The 15,586-nt window shown below is 39.7% G+C and overlaps 2 protein-coding genes across 3 annotated transcripts; both read right to left on the reverse strand.

Moving 5' to 3' along the window:
* On the reverse strand, positions 1-6,722 carry marc1 (mitochondrial amidoxime reducing component 1). 2 transcript variants are annotated; one of them, XM_082517093.1, is made up of 7 exons: positions 6,323-6,722; positions 3,014-3,184; positions 2,537-2,699; positions 2,302-2,445; positions 1,958-2,019; positions 1,663-1,734; positions 1-469 (listed from the first exon to the last, which is right to left on the reverse strand). In XM_082517093.1, the coding sequence occupies exons 1-7, from the start codon at positions 6,571-6,573 to the stop codon at positions 457-459; spliced, it is 876 nt and encodes a 291-aa protein (XP_082373219.1). In that variant the 5' UTR covers positions 6,574-6,722; the 3' UTR covers positions 1-456. The 2 variants fall into 2 exon arrangements, with proteins under 2 accessions (XP_082373219.1, XP_082373218.1); XM_082517092.1 differs by having other exon boundaries at positions 1-530.
* Positions 6,723-12,271: 5,549 nt separating this feature from the next.
* On the reverse strand, positions 12,272-15,201 carry kcnk3b (potassium channel, subfamily K, member 3b). Its single transcript, XM_082517009.1, has 2 exons — positions 14,405-15,201; positions 12,272-13,218 (listed from the first exon to the last, which is right to left on the reverse strand). Exons 1-2 carry the CDS (start codon positions 14,685-14,687, stop codon positions 12,329-12,331), a joined length of 1,173 nt encoding a protein of 390 aa, XP_082373135.1. The 5' UTR covers positions 14,688-15,201; the 3' UTR covers positions 12,272-12,328.
* Positions 15,202-15,586: the final 385 nt, after the last annotated feature.

Raw genomic sequence — 15,586 nt, forward strand, 5'->3', positions numbered from 1 at the left:
AAGACTTAAGGCAATTTTATTTATTTCTTCAATAGCAGCATGTAATTTCAGGTTTTAATAACCAGCTGGAATATTGAGCAGATGTTAGCAATATTTTCAAATCAGGTTCTATTAGCTGATTAAGAGGCGGTCAAATCATCAAAAATTGAGACCAAAAAAAACAGAAAAAGGAAAAAAAAAAAAAAAAAAAAAAAAGGCCGGGGTGGCAAACTGAATACTAATACTAATGCTGTGCTACTTTTTAAAATGTTATTTCAAAGCAGTTAATTTCTGTCCATTTCTAGTCTCCTATTTGCTTACACTACATGAATTTAAGTGCTTTCTTCAGTCTGATATCAAAGACGACTTGTGACTTCTGAGTGTTTTGACTTCAGGTTTGGCCCCTCTCTCCTGACGCCTTCTATCAGCGGGTGATCTTGTAAACCACATCGCCAACCTGAAAGATGCCCGTCTTCTTCACGTTGTGCAGCTGTCCAAACAGTGGAGAAGTTTTATAGATGTGCTTCTCAGATGGTTTGCACAGGCGATAGCTGGGAGTTCAGAGACATTTTAGATGTGACAGACAGGAAAAAAAAAAAAAAAAAAAAAAAAAAAGCCCACTGTGAGGTTAAAACAGACTCACTGGCAACTTTATTATTAGGTACACCTTGCTAGTGCCAGATTGGAGATAATTGTCCTTTCAAAACCAACGTAATTTTTTGCCGCAGAGATTCAACAACATTTCTCTGAGATTTTGATCCATATTGACATGATGGCAACACACATTTTCTGCAGATTTTGACATCAATTTCTGACCCTATAATATGAACATCACAGCAGAAATCAGGGCTCATCAGACCAGAAGTCTTTCCAGTCTTTTTGTCTAATTTTGGTGAGGCCATGGGAATTGTAGCCTCAGTTTTCTATTTTTGGCTGACAGGACTGGCACCTGGTGTGCCTGCTGTAGGCCATCTGCTTCATGGTTTGACGTGTGTGCGTTCAGAGATGCTCTTCTGCATACCTTGGTTGCAACGAGTGAGTATTGTGGCTACTGCTGCCTTCCTTTCTCCCCCTTCCTCTGACCTCTGGTATCACCAAGGCTTTTCTTTTGTCACCTGATGCTTTCTTTGTTTTGGACCATACTCTAAACCCTACTCAGTAGATCAACAGTTTCCGAAATACTCAGTTTAGCCTGTTTGGTACTAAAAACTTTGCCACATTCAAAGTCCCCTTTCTTCCCGGATGCCCGCCCCTCCCTGAGCCTGATTCTGCTGGAGGCTTCTTCCTGTTAAAAGGGAGATTTTTTCCCCCCGACTGTCGCTAAACCACTTGCTCATATGATTGTTGGGTTTTCTCTTTTCTTTGTATTATTGTAGGGTCTTTACCTTACAATAGTGCCTTGACTATTATTGTGATTTGGCACTCAATAAATAAAATTGAACTGAACTGTGAAGCCCAGTTTGAATGTCAGCAGGCTATCTTGGTCATGTCTACATGCCTAAATGTCATGCAACTGGCTGATCAGAGAGTTGCGTTAACGAGCAGAAGAACAGGTGTACCTAACAAAGTGGCCACTGTTTGTACATAGAAATACAACATTACTCAAAAAAAAAACATTCAAAAATATTTTTTAAAAAACCCTTTCCTAATAATAATAATAATAATATTGAGGTAAAATGTTACTTTTTCAGTGTTTCCAGAGGCTCTTTTCTGCTGATTACACCAGTCTCTGGATCGACTGTGGTGAAAAGACACCTGGTAAAAAACAAAGCAAAACAAACTTACAGGTACGTTTGCATCCATTTAACCCCTAAATCATTTTTAACTTAAAAACACACACATTCACTTTGCCTGACAATTGCTTATTTCTAAAAATCAAACTGCACAGACCAGCAATGACTCTTTGGATTTGCTCTTGTTGATAAATGCACTGATTCTGTGTGTGATTAAAATGTGCGCGTAGCATCCACAGTGTTACCTTCCACATGCCATTACACGCTGCAGTCGCACACTGCCAATCTGGAGCTCTTCCCACGAATCCTGAAAAAGCAAAGCAGTTGGTTTTGGAGTTGGAGACAAATTTAGTCCACGCTGTTCACACCGAAAAGGGTGAGTTATTAGTCACAAGTAAAAGGGCCAAATGATCGTCTTTTCAGCCAGGAAAAATAAAACAAAAGCTAATCACCAGTAGTGCAGACAGACATGAGAGCTAATATTTTTAAGACCTTAACTGGCTCTAAACTAGTTTTTGCTTTTCTTTGTAGACAAGAATATCAGGAGGTACGAGCATTAGTTTTTTTAGGCAAAGGCTGAACAACGCACCTCATCGAATGGTTTACAGTCACTTATCACAATGTTGGGGCGGAAGCGCTCAACCGTGACTCCCTTCTCTAACTTGCTGCTGAGATCCTTAACAGAAGCCTCTGACAGCAGCATCACAGGTCCAAAATCTGGGTAGGCCACCTCCTGGATAACACATCACAACAGGATCAGGGCATTTTGGCTTGAAAGATGCATCAAATTTAAGCATTAAAATAAACTACAAAGCATGTAGCACCTCAAATTGTTGGTAAACAGCCTCTTTCTCAGCTGGTTTTCTAGGCCTCATGCAAGGTTCAAAGTGCACCAGGCGATAGGTTTTCTCTGCCTTAAGGTAATGAGTAAGCCAGTGAGACACTTTGTCACCACAATCCCGGCCCTGAATGTCAACGCCAAACACTCTACAGGACAAAAAAGTAAATAAACACAAAAACACAGAAGAAGCATTTATGTAAATCTCAAACTAGAGGTTAGAAAAAACGCCACTGATTATTTGGTCAATTTATCAAAAGATTCAGACTCTGAAAGGCAGAATTATCACTTTATGACTGTATTAATTCACTGACTGGTCCAGGTTCAGTTTGCATCCACGTCAAACTAAACTTTACATTCAAAATGCATTCACTTCATAACTTTACTATATAAGATACAGTAAGAAACTGAATTATCCACCAAAAGAAGACCGAGCAGTATAAATTAAAAGCAGACGTAGCACCTGCAGTCGAGGACGGGGTTGTCGGGCTGTTTGATGGGGAACTTGAGTTCCTCCATGTTTGGGCCGTTTAAGCAAACCTGTCCTCCCTCACAGGTCAGAGACACCAAAACCAGACGTGGCTCCTGTCTGCCTGTCACCATGTGACCGTCCTCTGTCACCACCATCCAGTGTCTGCAAACAAAACAAATAGAAAGCTGGATTTCCCTCACCCATCTGCATTATTTGGCATCCCAATTTAATTCCATCATCTGGCAAGAAACCCACACAAACTCAAGACAATATTAAAGGAATAGCGAAAAACAGATAACAAGATGGGAATCAATGACATCACAGGTTGCCATGGCAAAACTGAGTCATACAGAAATCCCAGATTTACGTCATAATTTATTAATATCCCCTGGTTGAAAATTTTTCTGGGTGTCATCCAGAAAGGCTCATGCAAGGTAGCACTGTCAACACATGTATTTAAAGAGTTAGAAAATAGGATATCCTTTCATAATAAAAGTTCCCTTATAATAAATATCTATACCCAAATTTTGAACTACAGCTCTGTTTTGAATGTATAAATAGCATGACATCCTTAATGTGTCAGCGAGGAGGGAGAGCATTTTTTGAAGTTAAAAATATTTATTATATTATAAATATAATAGATATTATATAACCATGTATAATCATTACAACTGTTAAACACCGTCCTCACTGTTACATTAAAAAAAAAAAATCCTCTTACCCACCATTTATATTTATCAGTATTAATTCAACATTAAACAACACTTGGGGTACAAAAACATTTGCTTTTTGAAAACTAGTTTGTGCATTTGAAGAAGCAGTGCTGGGAAACCTTGTGTGTGTGGGACTCTTACATGTGTTCTCTGTACTTAGCTCAGGCGCTTTTATAATCTTATGACCGTCCCCTTTTATCTGCGTTTTTATCTCACTTTAATCTTGGTTAGCTCAGACTAAATATATTTACTTTTTACTTTGCAGGTGCAAATCTGATGTATTTGCCTTCACGTAGGACCTTTGTACAAGTGAAAGTTTTATCCCACACTTACTTAAAATATTTATACATCCCATATCCGTGACCAATTTTGAAACACCAGTTAACCTCAAATGCACGTCTTTTCTCTGTGACAGGAAGCTGGAAAACCTGCAGTAAACTCATGTAGAAAGATCCCAGTTGGGAATTTAACCAGGAACCTTCTTGCTGCGGGGTGACAGCACCAACCCTTCCTGCCTGTCTCTGCAGGAATCTGGACAAGTGTGGCGGCAGCATAGGCACCTTTTGTGATGATGCAAGGGTCCCCCTTGAACTCTGATATTATGACTAATAATCATTTATATTTATTGGCTTTTTGTACACTGAAGCCGTTTTAAGCCAAATCTGACCGATTTCTCCTGATGGATTAGACCAGACCTTCCCAAAGTGTGGGGCGCAGAGCCATGGCAGGGGGTGGGGGGGGGGGGGGGGGGGGGGGGACAACTAAATGCTTGGACACTGCTAGCACAGGTGTCTACAGAAACGCAAAGCAGGAGATGAAGCATCGCTGAATGTGTTTCCAAACCAACTTCATTCTAAGCCAAAGACTAGAAAATATGGTGAAGCATATCTTCCCTTTGGCTTCATCTGCACAAGTGCCAAGGTAGGTCTCCCCTGCAGAGACAAACAGTATCCCACATTCGTGATTTTTAGTTCACAAACACTTCTTGTAATGACTAACTACTCCTGACAATTTGGAGATGTACATACTATACTATACTTTATACAGTAAAGTTACAGTGGGATACAAATAACATCAGGCTGATCCTGCCACGATTTGTCCCCTGGGTTCAAATCACGGACAAACAGTATCCCACAGCTGTTTATGTTTTTAAGCCCATTTTGCACAGAGAGGCATTTTTTGAAAAATGTATTGATAGCAATGTTGAATATTATTACACAGGAAAAAAAAACACAACTACATGTAAAATAATGACACCGTGATGCCTCTGCCTTTGTAAATGGAGGAACAGTAACTGCATGTAAAACCTGCAGATAGAGACAAAATACTGTTAATCTGACTATCTGCCATTCTGCAATTCATCTCATGTAAACAATAACGTGGCGCACAGCGTGACGTGAAAAAGGCGCATACCTTTGACGTTGCATGACGAACTCTGTATTCCTCGTCCACAGGTAAAGGCAAAAAAGGAGTTTTAAAAAAAAATCTCCGTTTTCGGTGATTCGAAACGCCGTTTACGTGTGGACGAAACAGCTGCGTGTTCAAAAATACCCGTGTAGGTGCGGACGCAGCGTAAAAGAGTTAGTAGTTTATTTTATTACTACCTGTAATTTATTGCAGATTACTTGTATTTGCTTAATTGTTTACTAAATGTTTGAGGTGTGAAATAAACCGCAATGGAGCAAAATATGGGTGTGTGTGGTTAGAGGATGTGTGTGTGCGCGCGCGCGCGCACGCGGGAGGGGGGGCGCGAACATTTTTTTCTTATAAAACAAAGGGGGGCCCAGCTAAAAAAAAAAGTTTGGGAACCACTGGATTAGACAAACGTCTGTATTCCAGGTTCCCACAGAGACATGGACTTGCTGTTGAAACAGTAAAACTGCATAGGCATGATGGTTATTTATGGTACACTTAAAACCATAAGGAACAGAGGTAAGAAGTACGGTAATGTGTGAAATGTTTTAACCATGGCAGTGTGATTTTGTTTAATTGTCTCCCATATTCTTTACCCGAGTAAAAAATGCTCTGTTAGAATCTGGTTTGATATCCATGTTGACACAAACACACCCACACACAAACCAAAATAAAACATAATTAATTAATTAATATTTACACAGTAGCTTATCATTAACTATATAAACGTTTTGTACTATGCTTTTGTTAATTTAAATGCCGTTTTGTTTTTTGTTTTGTTTACACAAAAACTTATTCCCTATATAAACTTTATTATTCGTCAATTGTTCATAAAACATTAACTGAAAAATAATCTGGGGGCTTCCGTGCAGGGGTGTCTCCAGGATTTTTTAGGGGAGGGTCCATGGGAATATCAGAAAGTTCCTACAGATTTTTTTTTTTTTTTTTTAAACAAAGTGGTTGAAAATTCACTGACTTGTTGTGATTTCATGAATTGAAAGACCTCATGTCTCCATAAGAAGACAAGTAGGAGACGTCGCTGCCCTGCAGTAAGATTTAATGGCGAGGTAACGAAGAATGGTTACAGCGGTAAATATATTTTATTTAATTAAACGGTGGAACTAATTAACAATAAATAAATTTTATTTATTTATTTATTTATTGCAATACTCACCGATCCTGCAGCTCTCCGAACTTCAGCCCCATTTTCTGGCACTCTGCAAGCGCCAAAGGCACCGCTTTGCCAGACTTGAGAGGGTGAATGAGGAGCTGCGACACTACGCCCACACGAACAGCTTTTTCTGGCTTTCGCAGGTATTTATATCCAAGACCGAGTCCCAGAATTGCAAATCCGGCTCCGCCGATCAGAAGAGCGGCTTTCTTATTCTGGGACACTGCGTCCGCAGCCAGCTTCCTCAGATCCATTTTGAAGCCTCGAAGAATTTTTCGGACTCTGAACTTTTGTTAAAGTGACAGCGGCCTCTGCGTGCGACGTTCAGAGACCCTGGGTCAGCAGCAGCACGCTGCAGGGAGACCGTTTTATTAACGTGATGCACTTCAGCTGCTGTGAGTGACTGAGCAACAAGGACTTCTTGTTTATTTTGCTTCACCACTAATGATCTCAAAGCTCTCTCACCTCTGAAATTTTTCAAACATCATGCATCACATTTCTTTCTTTCTCCATAACCTGTAACTTTAAGATGCCAGTGAGTAATTAATTATCTCCAATCTGTCAAATCAATCTTGTGTTGGAAAATGTAGAAGATAAAATTTTGTTTGAAATCACATAAGCACCAAGGACACTTTAGTCCATCTGTTTAATTGGCAGCAACAATGAGAGGCAAACCTTCAGTTTTAACCTGCTCAGATTTTTTCCCCCAGAAACAGAGAAGAAACCAAGTGATGTAAGGTCATAGCTGACCTTCTCAGTGAAACTATTTTTGTCTTTGACATAGATACTCAGGTCTATAGCCAAAGTAGAAAACAGCAGATGCTTCAGCCGTGGGGGGTCAATACAGGGATTTGTCGGATGGATAGTCCTTCTGTTGCTTTTTTGTGCTTCATGTCTGATGGCTGAGGGCAGATTCACAGGCACCAAGCCAGGCTTTGCAAGATGGTTTGATGTTGCAATGGCAGGCAAATCTTGATAACGAGATGCGGTCCTAATTGCCCTGAGCACACTTTGATGTATCAATTTCATTCTAGGTGCATAAAGAAATCTTTATTTTTATAAAGCCTAAAATGAGCCTGCTTCCTGTTACTGGGCCTCTAATCCACTTTAATGATGCTTTATTTTGGAAAATTAGAGCGCCGCTTTCACTTAAAATCACTCAGACCAGTGGTTTTCAACACAAAAATATAACAACAGGCTCAAAATAAATCTGAGGGTTCACGAAAAACAGAAGAAAGTTTTCAGCTTTTCACAGAGTTGATATCATAATATGGAACTGCGCAAATGTCTTGAGCCACCTCTCATTTCTTTCTTTTTTTCTTGTTTTTTCAGAAAAATGGGAAATAGATGTAGTTTGTTAAAAGATGCAAACACATGTGGAAATACAGTATAGTATTCTTATTCTTCTGAACTCTATTGGACAAGCTTTCTTTAAGTAGACATCAGGAATCGTTCTCCAGGCTTCTTGAAGGACAGGCAAAGCTCCACTTCAATAATATCCAGGTATACCTTCACTGCACTGACATCCTGTTTGGGGTCATTTTCACACTTAAATTTGAAACTATTATGAGATAGTGGCCAGATGATGTCACCAACTGATCTCCTCTGTATCCACTTGGGAAAAAAATATCAAATTTGGATTCATCACCCCATAAGACCTGTTGGCACCTGAGACCATTGCTGATGAGGTTTCAGTGAGCAGAACCAAAAGTTTGCTGAGATATGTCAGGTACAAGGACTGGACTGGAAAGTGAAAAAGCAGCCAAAACTTTGAAAGACCTTCAGAAAGACTAGATGACTGTTCCTCAAGACCAAACGTACAAGAAAGTCCAGATCCTTGGAAATATTTTTAAAAAAGAGTGACGAATCAACACTCCTGAAGAATACTATATATTTATAATATATAAAAACAATATTTGACCTTAAACAAGATAGTCCAAAACCCCCAACTTTTACACATACCTTTATTTTATTGCACAATTGCAAATTATTACATTTTTGAAACTGTATTCCTTTAATGAAAATGGTGATTTAAGACTTCAGATATCAGTGACACATATTGCCAAGGAAACAGTAAGACTTTCTCTCATTGGTCTATAATAGCCAAATCAGTTTTTTATTAAAATGAAAAAAAGAAAAAATGAGTTGTGTTCTGGTAGCATATTTAAATCTCAAACATCAGCACCTTCCCCTAAACTGAAAGTGCAGCATCAAAGTGACGTGTTTCTATGACATAATGATGCATTGCCAAACTTTTGCTCGTGACTAACCTGCTGTAGGTTGTCCAGAACTGGACTGAAGTCAGAATTCCCAGGGGGAAACCATCTGGACCAAACAGTCATTTCTATACATTCAGCAGGCTTTTTTTTTCTTTCACACAGCACATGTTGATAAGCAGCATGGAGATCGTAAGTCACATGATTACAGCTTATATGGCCTGTAGATGGTGATTTTGTGAGCAGGAAAACAACAGTTAAAACTCAATATTATTCATTTATTGGATAAAATATTCAAATTTTCGGTATTTCTATGGATGTTTTTTTCTTTTTTTCCCCTATGATAGCACAAAACAGTACAGTATTGTGTACTGTTTTATGATCAGAGGGTATTGTCGGACAAATGAATAGTCTCAACTATACATACAATCCTTGGCAGGGTATGTATAAAAAAATTCAAGTGCTCTTTGATTGTTCAAGTACTATTTAAGCCTTTGTCATCATGGAAAACAGCAAGAAGAAGAGAAACCTTTGTGCCATTGCAACTTTCAATTCAGTTCAATTCAATGTTATTTATATAGACTCAAGGCGCTTTATACGCAACGTGATCTACTACTTTAAACTAATGCAGTACTTGCACGAAATGTACAACTGACTGCTATTTTATGAGGCAAAAAGTCACATTCATTGTTTTCCTTCCTTTATCATGTGTGGACAGCACTGATTTATTTCCATCCACCACAAAAGGTCAGTTCCAGTAACACAGATCAGATCAGACCCAGACGTGCATAAAATAGCGTTCAGGATTTCCCTCTTAAGCCAAAAAAAAAAAAAGTTTAAAGAAAAAAACAAAACAGCCAAATCCTCAAGAATTTGTGACGTTCACTTTGTTTCCAGAGCAACACTGAATAAAATCACGACTCGTGTGTTTGTGCCTCAGGTGGAGAGTTTACACATGTTACAAAAATCCAGAGAGAACAGGTAGGATCTGACAGCTTTTGTGTTTTTGTATAAATTTACAATAATTTATTACTTAATCTATTAGCTGATGAACAGAAAATTAATCTACCACAATTTAAATAATAAATAAATATTAATTTTAGCTACAGTATGTGCAAAAGTCTTGAGCCACCCCTCATTTCCTTGTATTTGCTTCCATGGAGCCGGACTTTCTTGAAATCTTAATGGTCTTGATTAAGTTCTCCAGGCTTATTATGTCCTTTTTCACTCTTTTTCAGTCCAGTCCTTCAACCATTTTCAGAGGAATGTTTTTCTTTGTTTGTTAAGCCACTTAACACTGACCTATATGAATCATTCAAACAAAAACAGCACCTAACCCAAGGGATGAACCAGTCTTGTACCTACACATAGCAGATAACTTAATACACACATAATTAGTTGCCACTTCATTCGTTGAATATATGAAAAATGCCAGACTGTCGAGAAGTAATTCTTAAGGAAAGGAAGCAGCAAGGAAAGGCGTGGTCTTGTGAGTGCGTACAGCCATCTGTGAAAGATGTTGGAGACTCTTTGATGGTTTGGTACTACATTTCAGCCAGTGGTGTTGGGGATCTTGTTAAAATTGATGGAAATATGAACAAAGATTTCATCACTTAGAGATCATCAGATTTTGATCCACCATATAATACCATCTAGAAAGTGTCTGCTTGGAAACGGCTTAATTTTTCTGCATGACAATGATCCCAAACACAATCCCAGTGCAGCGAAAACATACCTGGAACACTATCAGTTGAGGATCAGCCTCCCCAGAGCCCGGACACCAACATTATTGAAGCAGTGTGGGATCATCTTGACACTGAACAGAACAAAAGGGAGTCAACAACCCAAAAGGAAATTTGAATGTTCCTCAAGAAGCCTGGAGAACTATTCCTGAAGACTACATAAAGAAATGAGAAGGAATTCTGCTTTAGAGAGTTCAGGCTGTTTTAAAGAATCAATGTGGTCATTAGCAAAATCTGAGCGAGAGACTCTGTTTTTACCCTGTTTTCTATATTAAATTTGCATGTTTCAATAAATTTCTGCATCCATCCAAAAATCAATAAAAAAGATTTTAGTGCTTTTTTTTCTTAAATAAATGAAATAGCTTAAGAAGTTAATCATCTATTGAAGCTGCTGGAAATAAACTGAGTGTGACATCGCATCATGTTGCCCACAGAAAAATACACCACTAAGCACCAAACTCGGTTCAGAAACACAGGAAATACTAGCTGAGGGTGGATTTTTCCTTTTCCATCAATCACCCAGGCTCAGCCCATTGTGACATAATTGTCTGTGATTGGCAACCAGCTTATTATCCACTGTACCCCCTGCCACCTGCCACTCCAAGCTGCTGCTCAAATAGCCTGCTTCTACTTTTTGATCCAGAGGTGTGCTTCATATCTGTCTTAGATCTTAGGTTTTTGGCTTAGATCTATTCCCTTAATTCTAAATTACTTCTCAGTGGCTCAAACATGTAAACATTAAAACAATTCTTTTATTTAATCAGTGTAAAAAATACAACTTGTGGTTTAATGGGAGGTGATTACTTGGCTTGGCACATGAACTAAAAAGCTGTTCACAGCTTGACATTTAACACTTTTTCGTTTGTACAAAAAAGTCAGTGAAACAGAATGCTTGTTAATAAGTGAGCTTTAGGGGGTAAAAAGGTATCAGCGTTTTAACAAACTCCTGCCACTTAGCGGGTATCTTGGCAATGTCACCAGGTGTTTACTGTATTTGGAAAATTATCTGTGTAAGTCTCGATCTAAACACACAGGAGCTTTGATTTTAATGTTCACGGGGACATGAATAAAGCACATATAGAAAGTTGGCAATGCTCCTTTTTGATGGGGCTGTTGGAGTTCTTGCTTCTTCCCACAAGTAATTTTTAAAATAGTGATTTCAGTGTTACACAACTAATCCAGTTGAGAGCGTTTCGCTCAGTGCTGATAAGTGTCTACTTGTGATCACCGCACTTATTTTCAAATGGATTTTTTAACTGCGCTTGAGATGTGATTTATTTTTTAACCTACCCACTTGTCACGTTACATAATTTAGTAGTGTCTGTGATGCACCTGTACTTTGGGCAAAGAGCCCTAGAAGTCTCATAACACCAGGGGCAGCTACACATGAGTCACATGAAATTTCTGGTATGTATCAGCTTTTCTGAAGCTTTGACAATCACGATTTGTTTCAGGGCGACATAAGGCAACTGATATGAGCCCAGTCACAAACACCATGGTGGAAAAAGTCCAGAAAATCATCATGATGCGTGCCTATCAAAGGAAAACACTGACCAGCTACAACATTAAGAAATAACCCCTGAGTTGAATCAGCACCTCTGAGATTATTACCAAAAACACAAAGTTTAGCTTTTGAGAGCTGCTGACTGACAGGTTTTAATCATTTATTCATTTTTTTATGTCACCCTTTCACTGTGCCACCGCTCCGAAGCCTCTGCTCTTACCTACACACTGCGCAGACGTATTGTTCATGTGCAGCTAACCAGATCAATTTCGACACACCTACAGGATTCCTCAAAGCATACTGGATGCCCTCGAATAACACCTCAGTTAAAAACACTGTGATGTTGCTCAAATATATATATTTGTGTTTACAGTACTCTATGTGCTTTTTTTCCCTTTTTGCACGTTATGCTTCTGGATTACTGGGATTGTAGCACCACAAACATCGACTTGCAGTCATGTCTTTGCTGAGGACTGCCAAGTATCTGCTGCCCACTTGGCAGTTATAGACAAATTATGCTGTAATGAAATCTGTTGTGCTGAAAAGGCTACACGGAGCTGCGTCTCTTAAACATCCTGAATGGAGAGAAAATGTGTAGGCCTGATATTGGGCTTATGCTCGTGCACTGACGTGGACTGCAAACGCAGCCTGTTGAGCCAGGCTCCATGTAGTGAGCACAGTCATTGTTCTGCTGCAAGTAGGCATCGGAGAATGTCATCTCCTGAGGGATCATGTTGGGTATGGAGTCCTGCTCCTTCTCCTCACTCCTGTACCATAAGCAGGAGCAAATAGTCTGGAATTGAAGCACTTCAGTGTAGACACCTTTTAAATCTTTAGCCTTTGTGGTGTTATCTGCTACAGGTGTGGAGGAAGCTGATATTGAGACTGGTAACAGATGAGCCACCTCTCCTCTGGGCTTACTGACAGAGAGCAATGCCTTCTCCTTGGCGTCCCTGCGTTCATCCTCAGTGTTCATGGTCAGGAAGCGAAGCACCACCAGGTTTAGGAACGCTCCAATCACCGTCAGGCCCGTGAGGATGTAAACAAAGCAGAAAGCCACATATTTAGGGTCATTCTGCAGGGCCTCATTCTTCTGCAGAGCCACGTAGTCTCCAAAGCCAATAGTGGTGAGTGTAATGAAGCAGTAGTAGAAGGCATTTAAAAAGCTCCATCCCTCCGAGTGAGAGAATGCCACAGCCCCCACGCACAGGGTGCTCATACAGGAGAAGAAGCCCACCGTCACCATGTTTGCCATGGAGACCTCGGTGTGACGCATTCCCAGGCACTTCTTGGCTTGGTGCAGCAGGTATCTGACAAACGTGTTGATCCTCTCGCCCAGACTCTGGAACATGACCAGGGTCAGCGGGATCCCTAGGAGGGCGTAGAACATGCAGAACACTTTCCCTGAGTCGGTGCTCGGCGCCGCGTGGCCATAACCTGAGACAGGGAATATTGCATATCTTTAGACATCTTTGCCTCTATTCTTTTGCCGTGGTGAGTCATAGCAAGAGACGGCCTCACCTAATATAAATGCCTAAGAACAGCAGCTGCTTGATTTAATTCCACAGGAAACCAACACACACTCCCACTAAGAGAAAAAGGGAAAGCCCAGGGAAACGATTCAGCTTGGCATTAATGTAGTGAACTTACTTCTACTTTATTTATAACTCGCAGATTGTTGACAGCATAGACATTGCAATATTTATAAATATAACTTATGCTGAAGTGAACCAGAACCAAAGCCATAGACATCTCCATATCTTTTCTTCTTCATATGGCATCATTAAATGATCTTTTTATTCCATAATAAATAATTAAATTACACCTGGTGTTGTTTTGTCTTTAATCATCCAAGAAAGCCACAATGGCATACAATTATTCTGATTTACTTAGACAGTCATAATAACGATTCAGTGTCCATGTCTCTGTGTGTCTTAGCTATTACATTTGAGATAAATATCACTTTTCTGATTGGTAAGCCAATTACAGCCACTCTGAAAATATAACTGAAAGAATAAAGATCTGCTGCACAAAAAGATGCTTTTTTGAATAATGTTACCTACCCAGAAGGGATGAAAGCCTGTAAGCAAAGCTTCATTTTGTTCAAGAATATTAAAGTAAAATTCAGCGTTGATGAGCACAGCAAACACATGAAAATTTTGGGGTTATTATAGGATATGTCAAGTCTGATCCATTTCCAAAATGTTTCCAAATAAACTGTATAAGGCATGAGAAGAAAATAGGTTTTTTAATCATACTATCAAGGTACAACCTCCTCATTTAAAATACAAACTAGCAACAATGTGCTAACAAGTGAAGGTTTAATTTTTCCACTCTTTTAGGAAACAGAATCTTCAGCTTTAAAAATGTTTTAAATTTTTTTTTTATAGTGCTACAGACAGGATTTTCTTTGTCTAAGTAGTTTGAAGAGACCCCAGGAATTGTGGGAAGTCATAGGTGTTCTTTATTTATCTGTTGTTTTAAATGAGACACACAAACTAACGTAAGGGGGGCTCCAGTGACTCCACTACCTCTAAAAATGTTTCCTCCGGCCCTGCGCTGAACATCTCTCAATGAAATGCAATAAGACATCACATGTATTGATTAAATAACTGTTGCTCACCTATCGTCGTAATCACAGTGATGGCGAAGTAAAAGGACCCAGCAAATTTCCACTGGACCCCTGCTTTGTGAGGATTGAGCTGTAAAACGACATGCTCGAGCTCTTCGAAGTTCTCTTTGGTCAAGTTATATTTGCGCATGAGTTCGTACTTTCTGGCGTCGAGCTTCCTCTTGTGACTTTTCTCCTGCTTCGACTCCAGGGTCTCGAAGACGGCCGCTCCGACCACCAGGTAGGTGAGGATGCTCATGATGAGGGCGAGAGTCCTGGCGTTTTGTCTCTTCATGATAATAAGGAGAGGGGGAGAGAAAAATCGAGCGCAGGTGGGAGCTGAGGCTCTCTGCCACCTTCTCCTGACGGACTCCGGATCCAACAGAGGGGGGACTTTGGAGAAGGAGCTGTTCTCTCAGCACCACCCCCACATCACAGTTGGGTTGCTACTGTATTTGGACTATTTGTCACCGACTTATATTTAGATTGCGCAGGAAAGGAACACAGGGCAATCCCACAGACTGTCAGAGGCGGCTTGTTGGAGTAGCAGCTCCAAGCAAAAGCGCTCATCTTCAAGGAGTTTATGCACTAAATATACAAAAGCACGGCCAGCCTCCGTCGTTGAGGCCAGAACGAGCACATTACTCCAGTTTCCAAGAAGAACGGTAGCGCCGAAAAAAAGATGGAAGAAGAAAAAAAAAAACTAAACTTGATATCCATGTGATCGTACACGTAAATATTTACCTAGTGGCTATTTAAACAGACCGGCTCTTCTGGTTCCCAAGTTGTCTAGCAACCTGACGATAACCGTTCTGTGCAAATATTTAAAAAAAGCGCATTCTCCTCACGGTGCGCTGCAGGATTCTTCAGATCAATTAAGATTATAAGAAAAAAATCCACAGGGGAAAAAATTAGAATTACTATTTGAGAGTAAAGAAGAGGTTCAAAGACAGACATAAGATTTCTAGTCGCCTATTATAACTTAACTTACCTAATGGTGGTTCACTATAAGGACGTCGGACCAATCCATATCAGAGGTGGAGACAGATTAGAAAAACTTCTTCACCAGAGACATTCTGGGTTGCAACTTCACAGGCTACTAAAACTCCTATATACGTTTTAATATATTGTGCTCCTTTTGAAATCTTGACATTTACACTTGCTTAAAGCTGTGTGTTTGTGTTTTATTGTATC

This window comes from Aulonocara stuartgranti, assembly GCF_965226115.1.
Source record: "Aulonocara stuartgranti genome assembly, chromosome: 19".
Lineage (NCBI taxonomy): Eukaryota > Metazoa > Chordata > Actinopteri > Cichliformes > Cichlidae > Aulonocara > Aulonocara stuartgranti.

Excerpts from the sequence above, each read along its gene's own strand:
- marc1 (XM_082517092.1), bottom strand. The coding sequence starts at position 6,573 with ATGGATCTGAGGAAGCTGGCTGCGGACGCAGTGTCCCAGAATAAGAAA. Across the intron at positions 3,185-6,322 it reads TTCGGAGAGCTGCAGGATCG|ACACTGGATGGTGGTGACAG; the intron begins GTGAGTATTGCA and ends TTTTGTTTGCAG. Across the intron at positions 531-1,662 it reads CCTCTGGAAACACTGAAAAA|CTATCGCCTGTGCAAACCAT; the intron begins GTAACATTTTAC and ends CTGAACTCCCAG.
- kcnk3b (XM_082517009.1), bottom strand. The coding sequence starts at position 14,687 with ATGAAGAGACAAAACGCCAGGACTCTCGCCCTCATCATGAGCATCCTC. Across the intron at positions 13,219-14,404 it reads CACTGTGATTACGACGATAG|GTTATGGCCACGCGGCGCCG; the intron begins GTGAGCAACAGT and ends TCCCTGTCTCAG.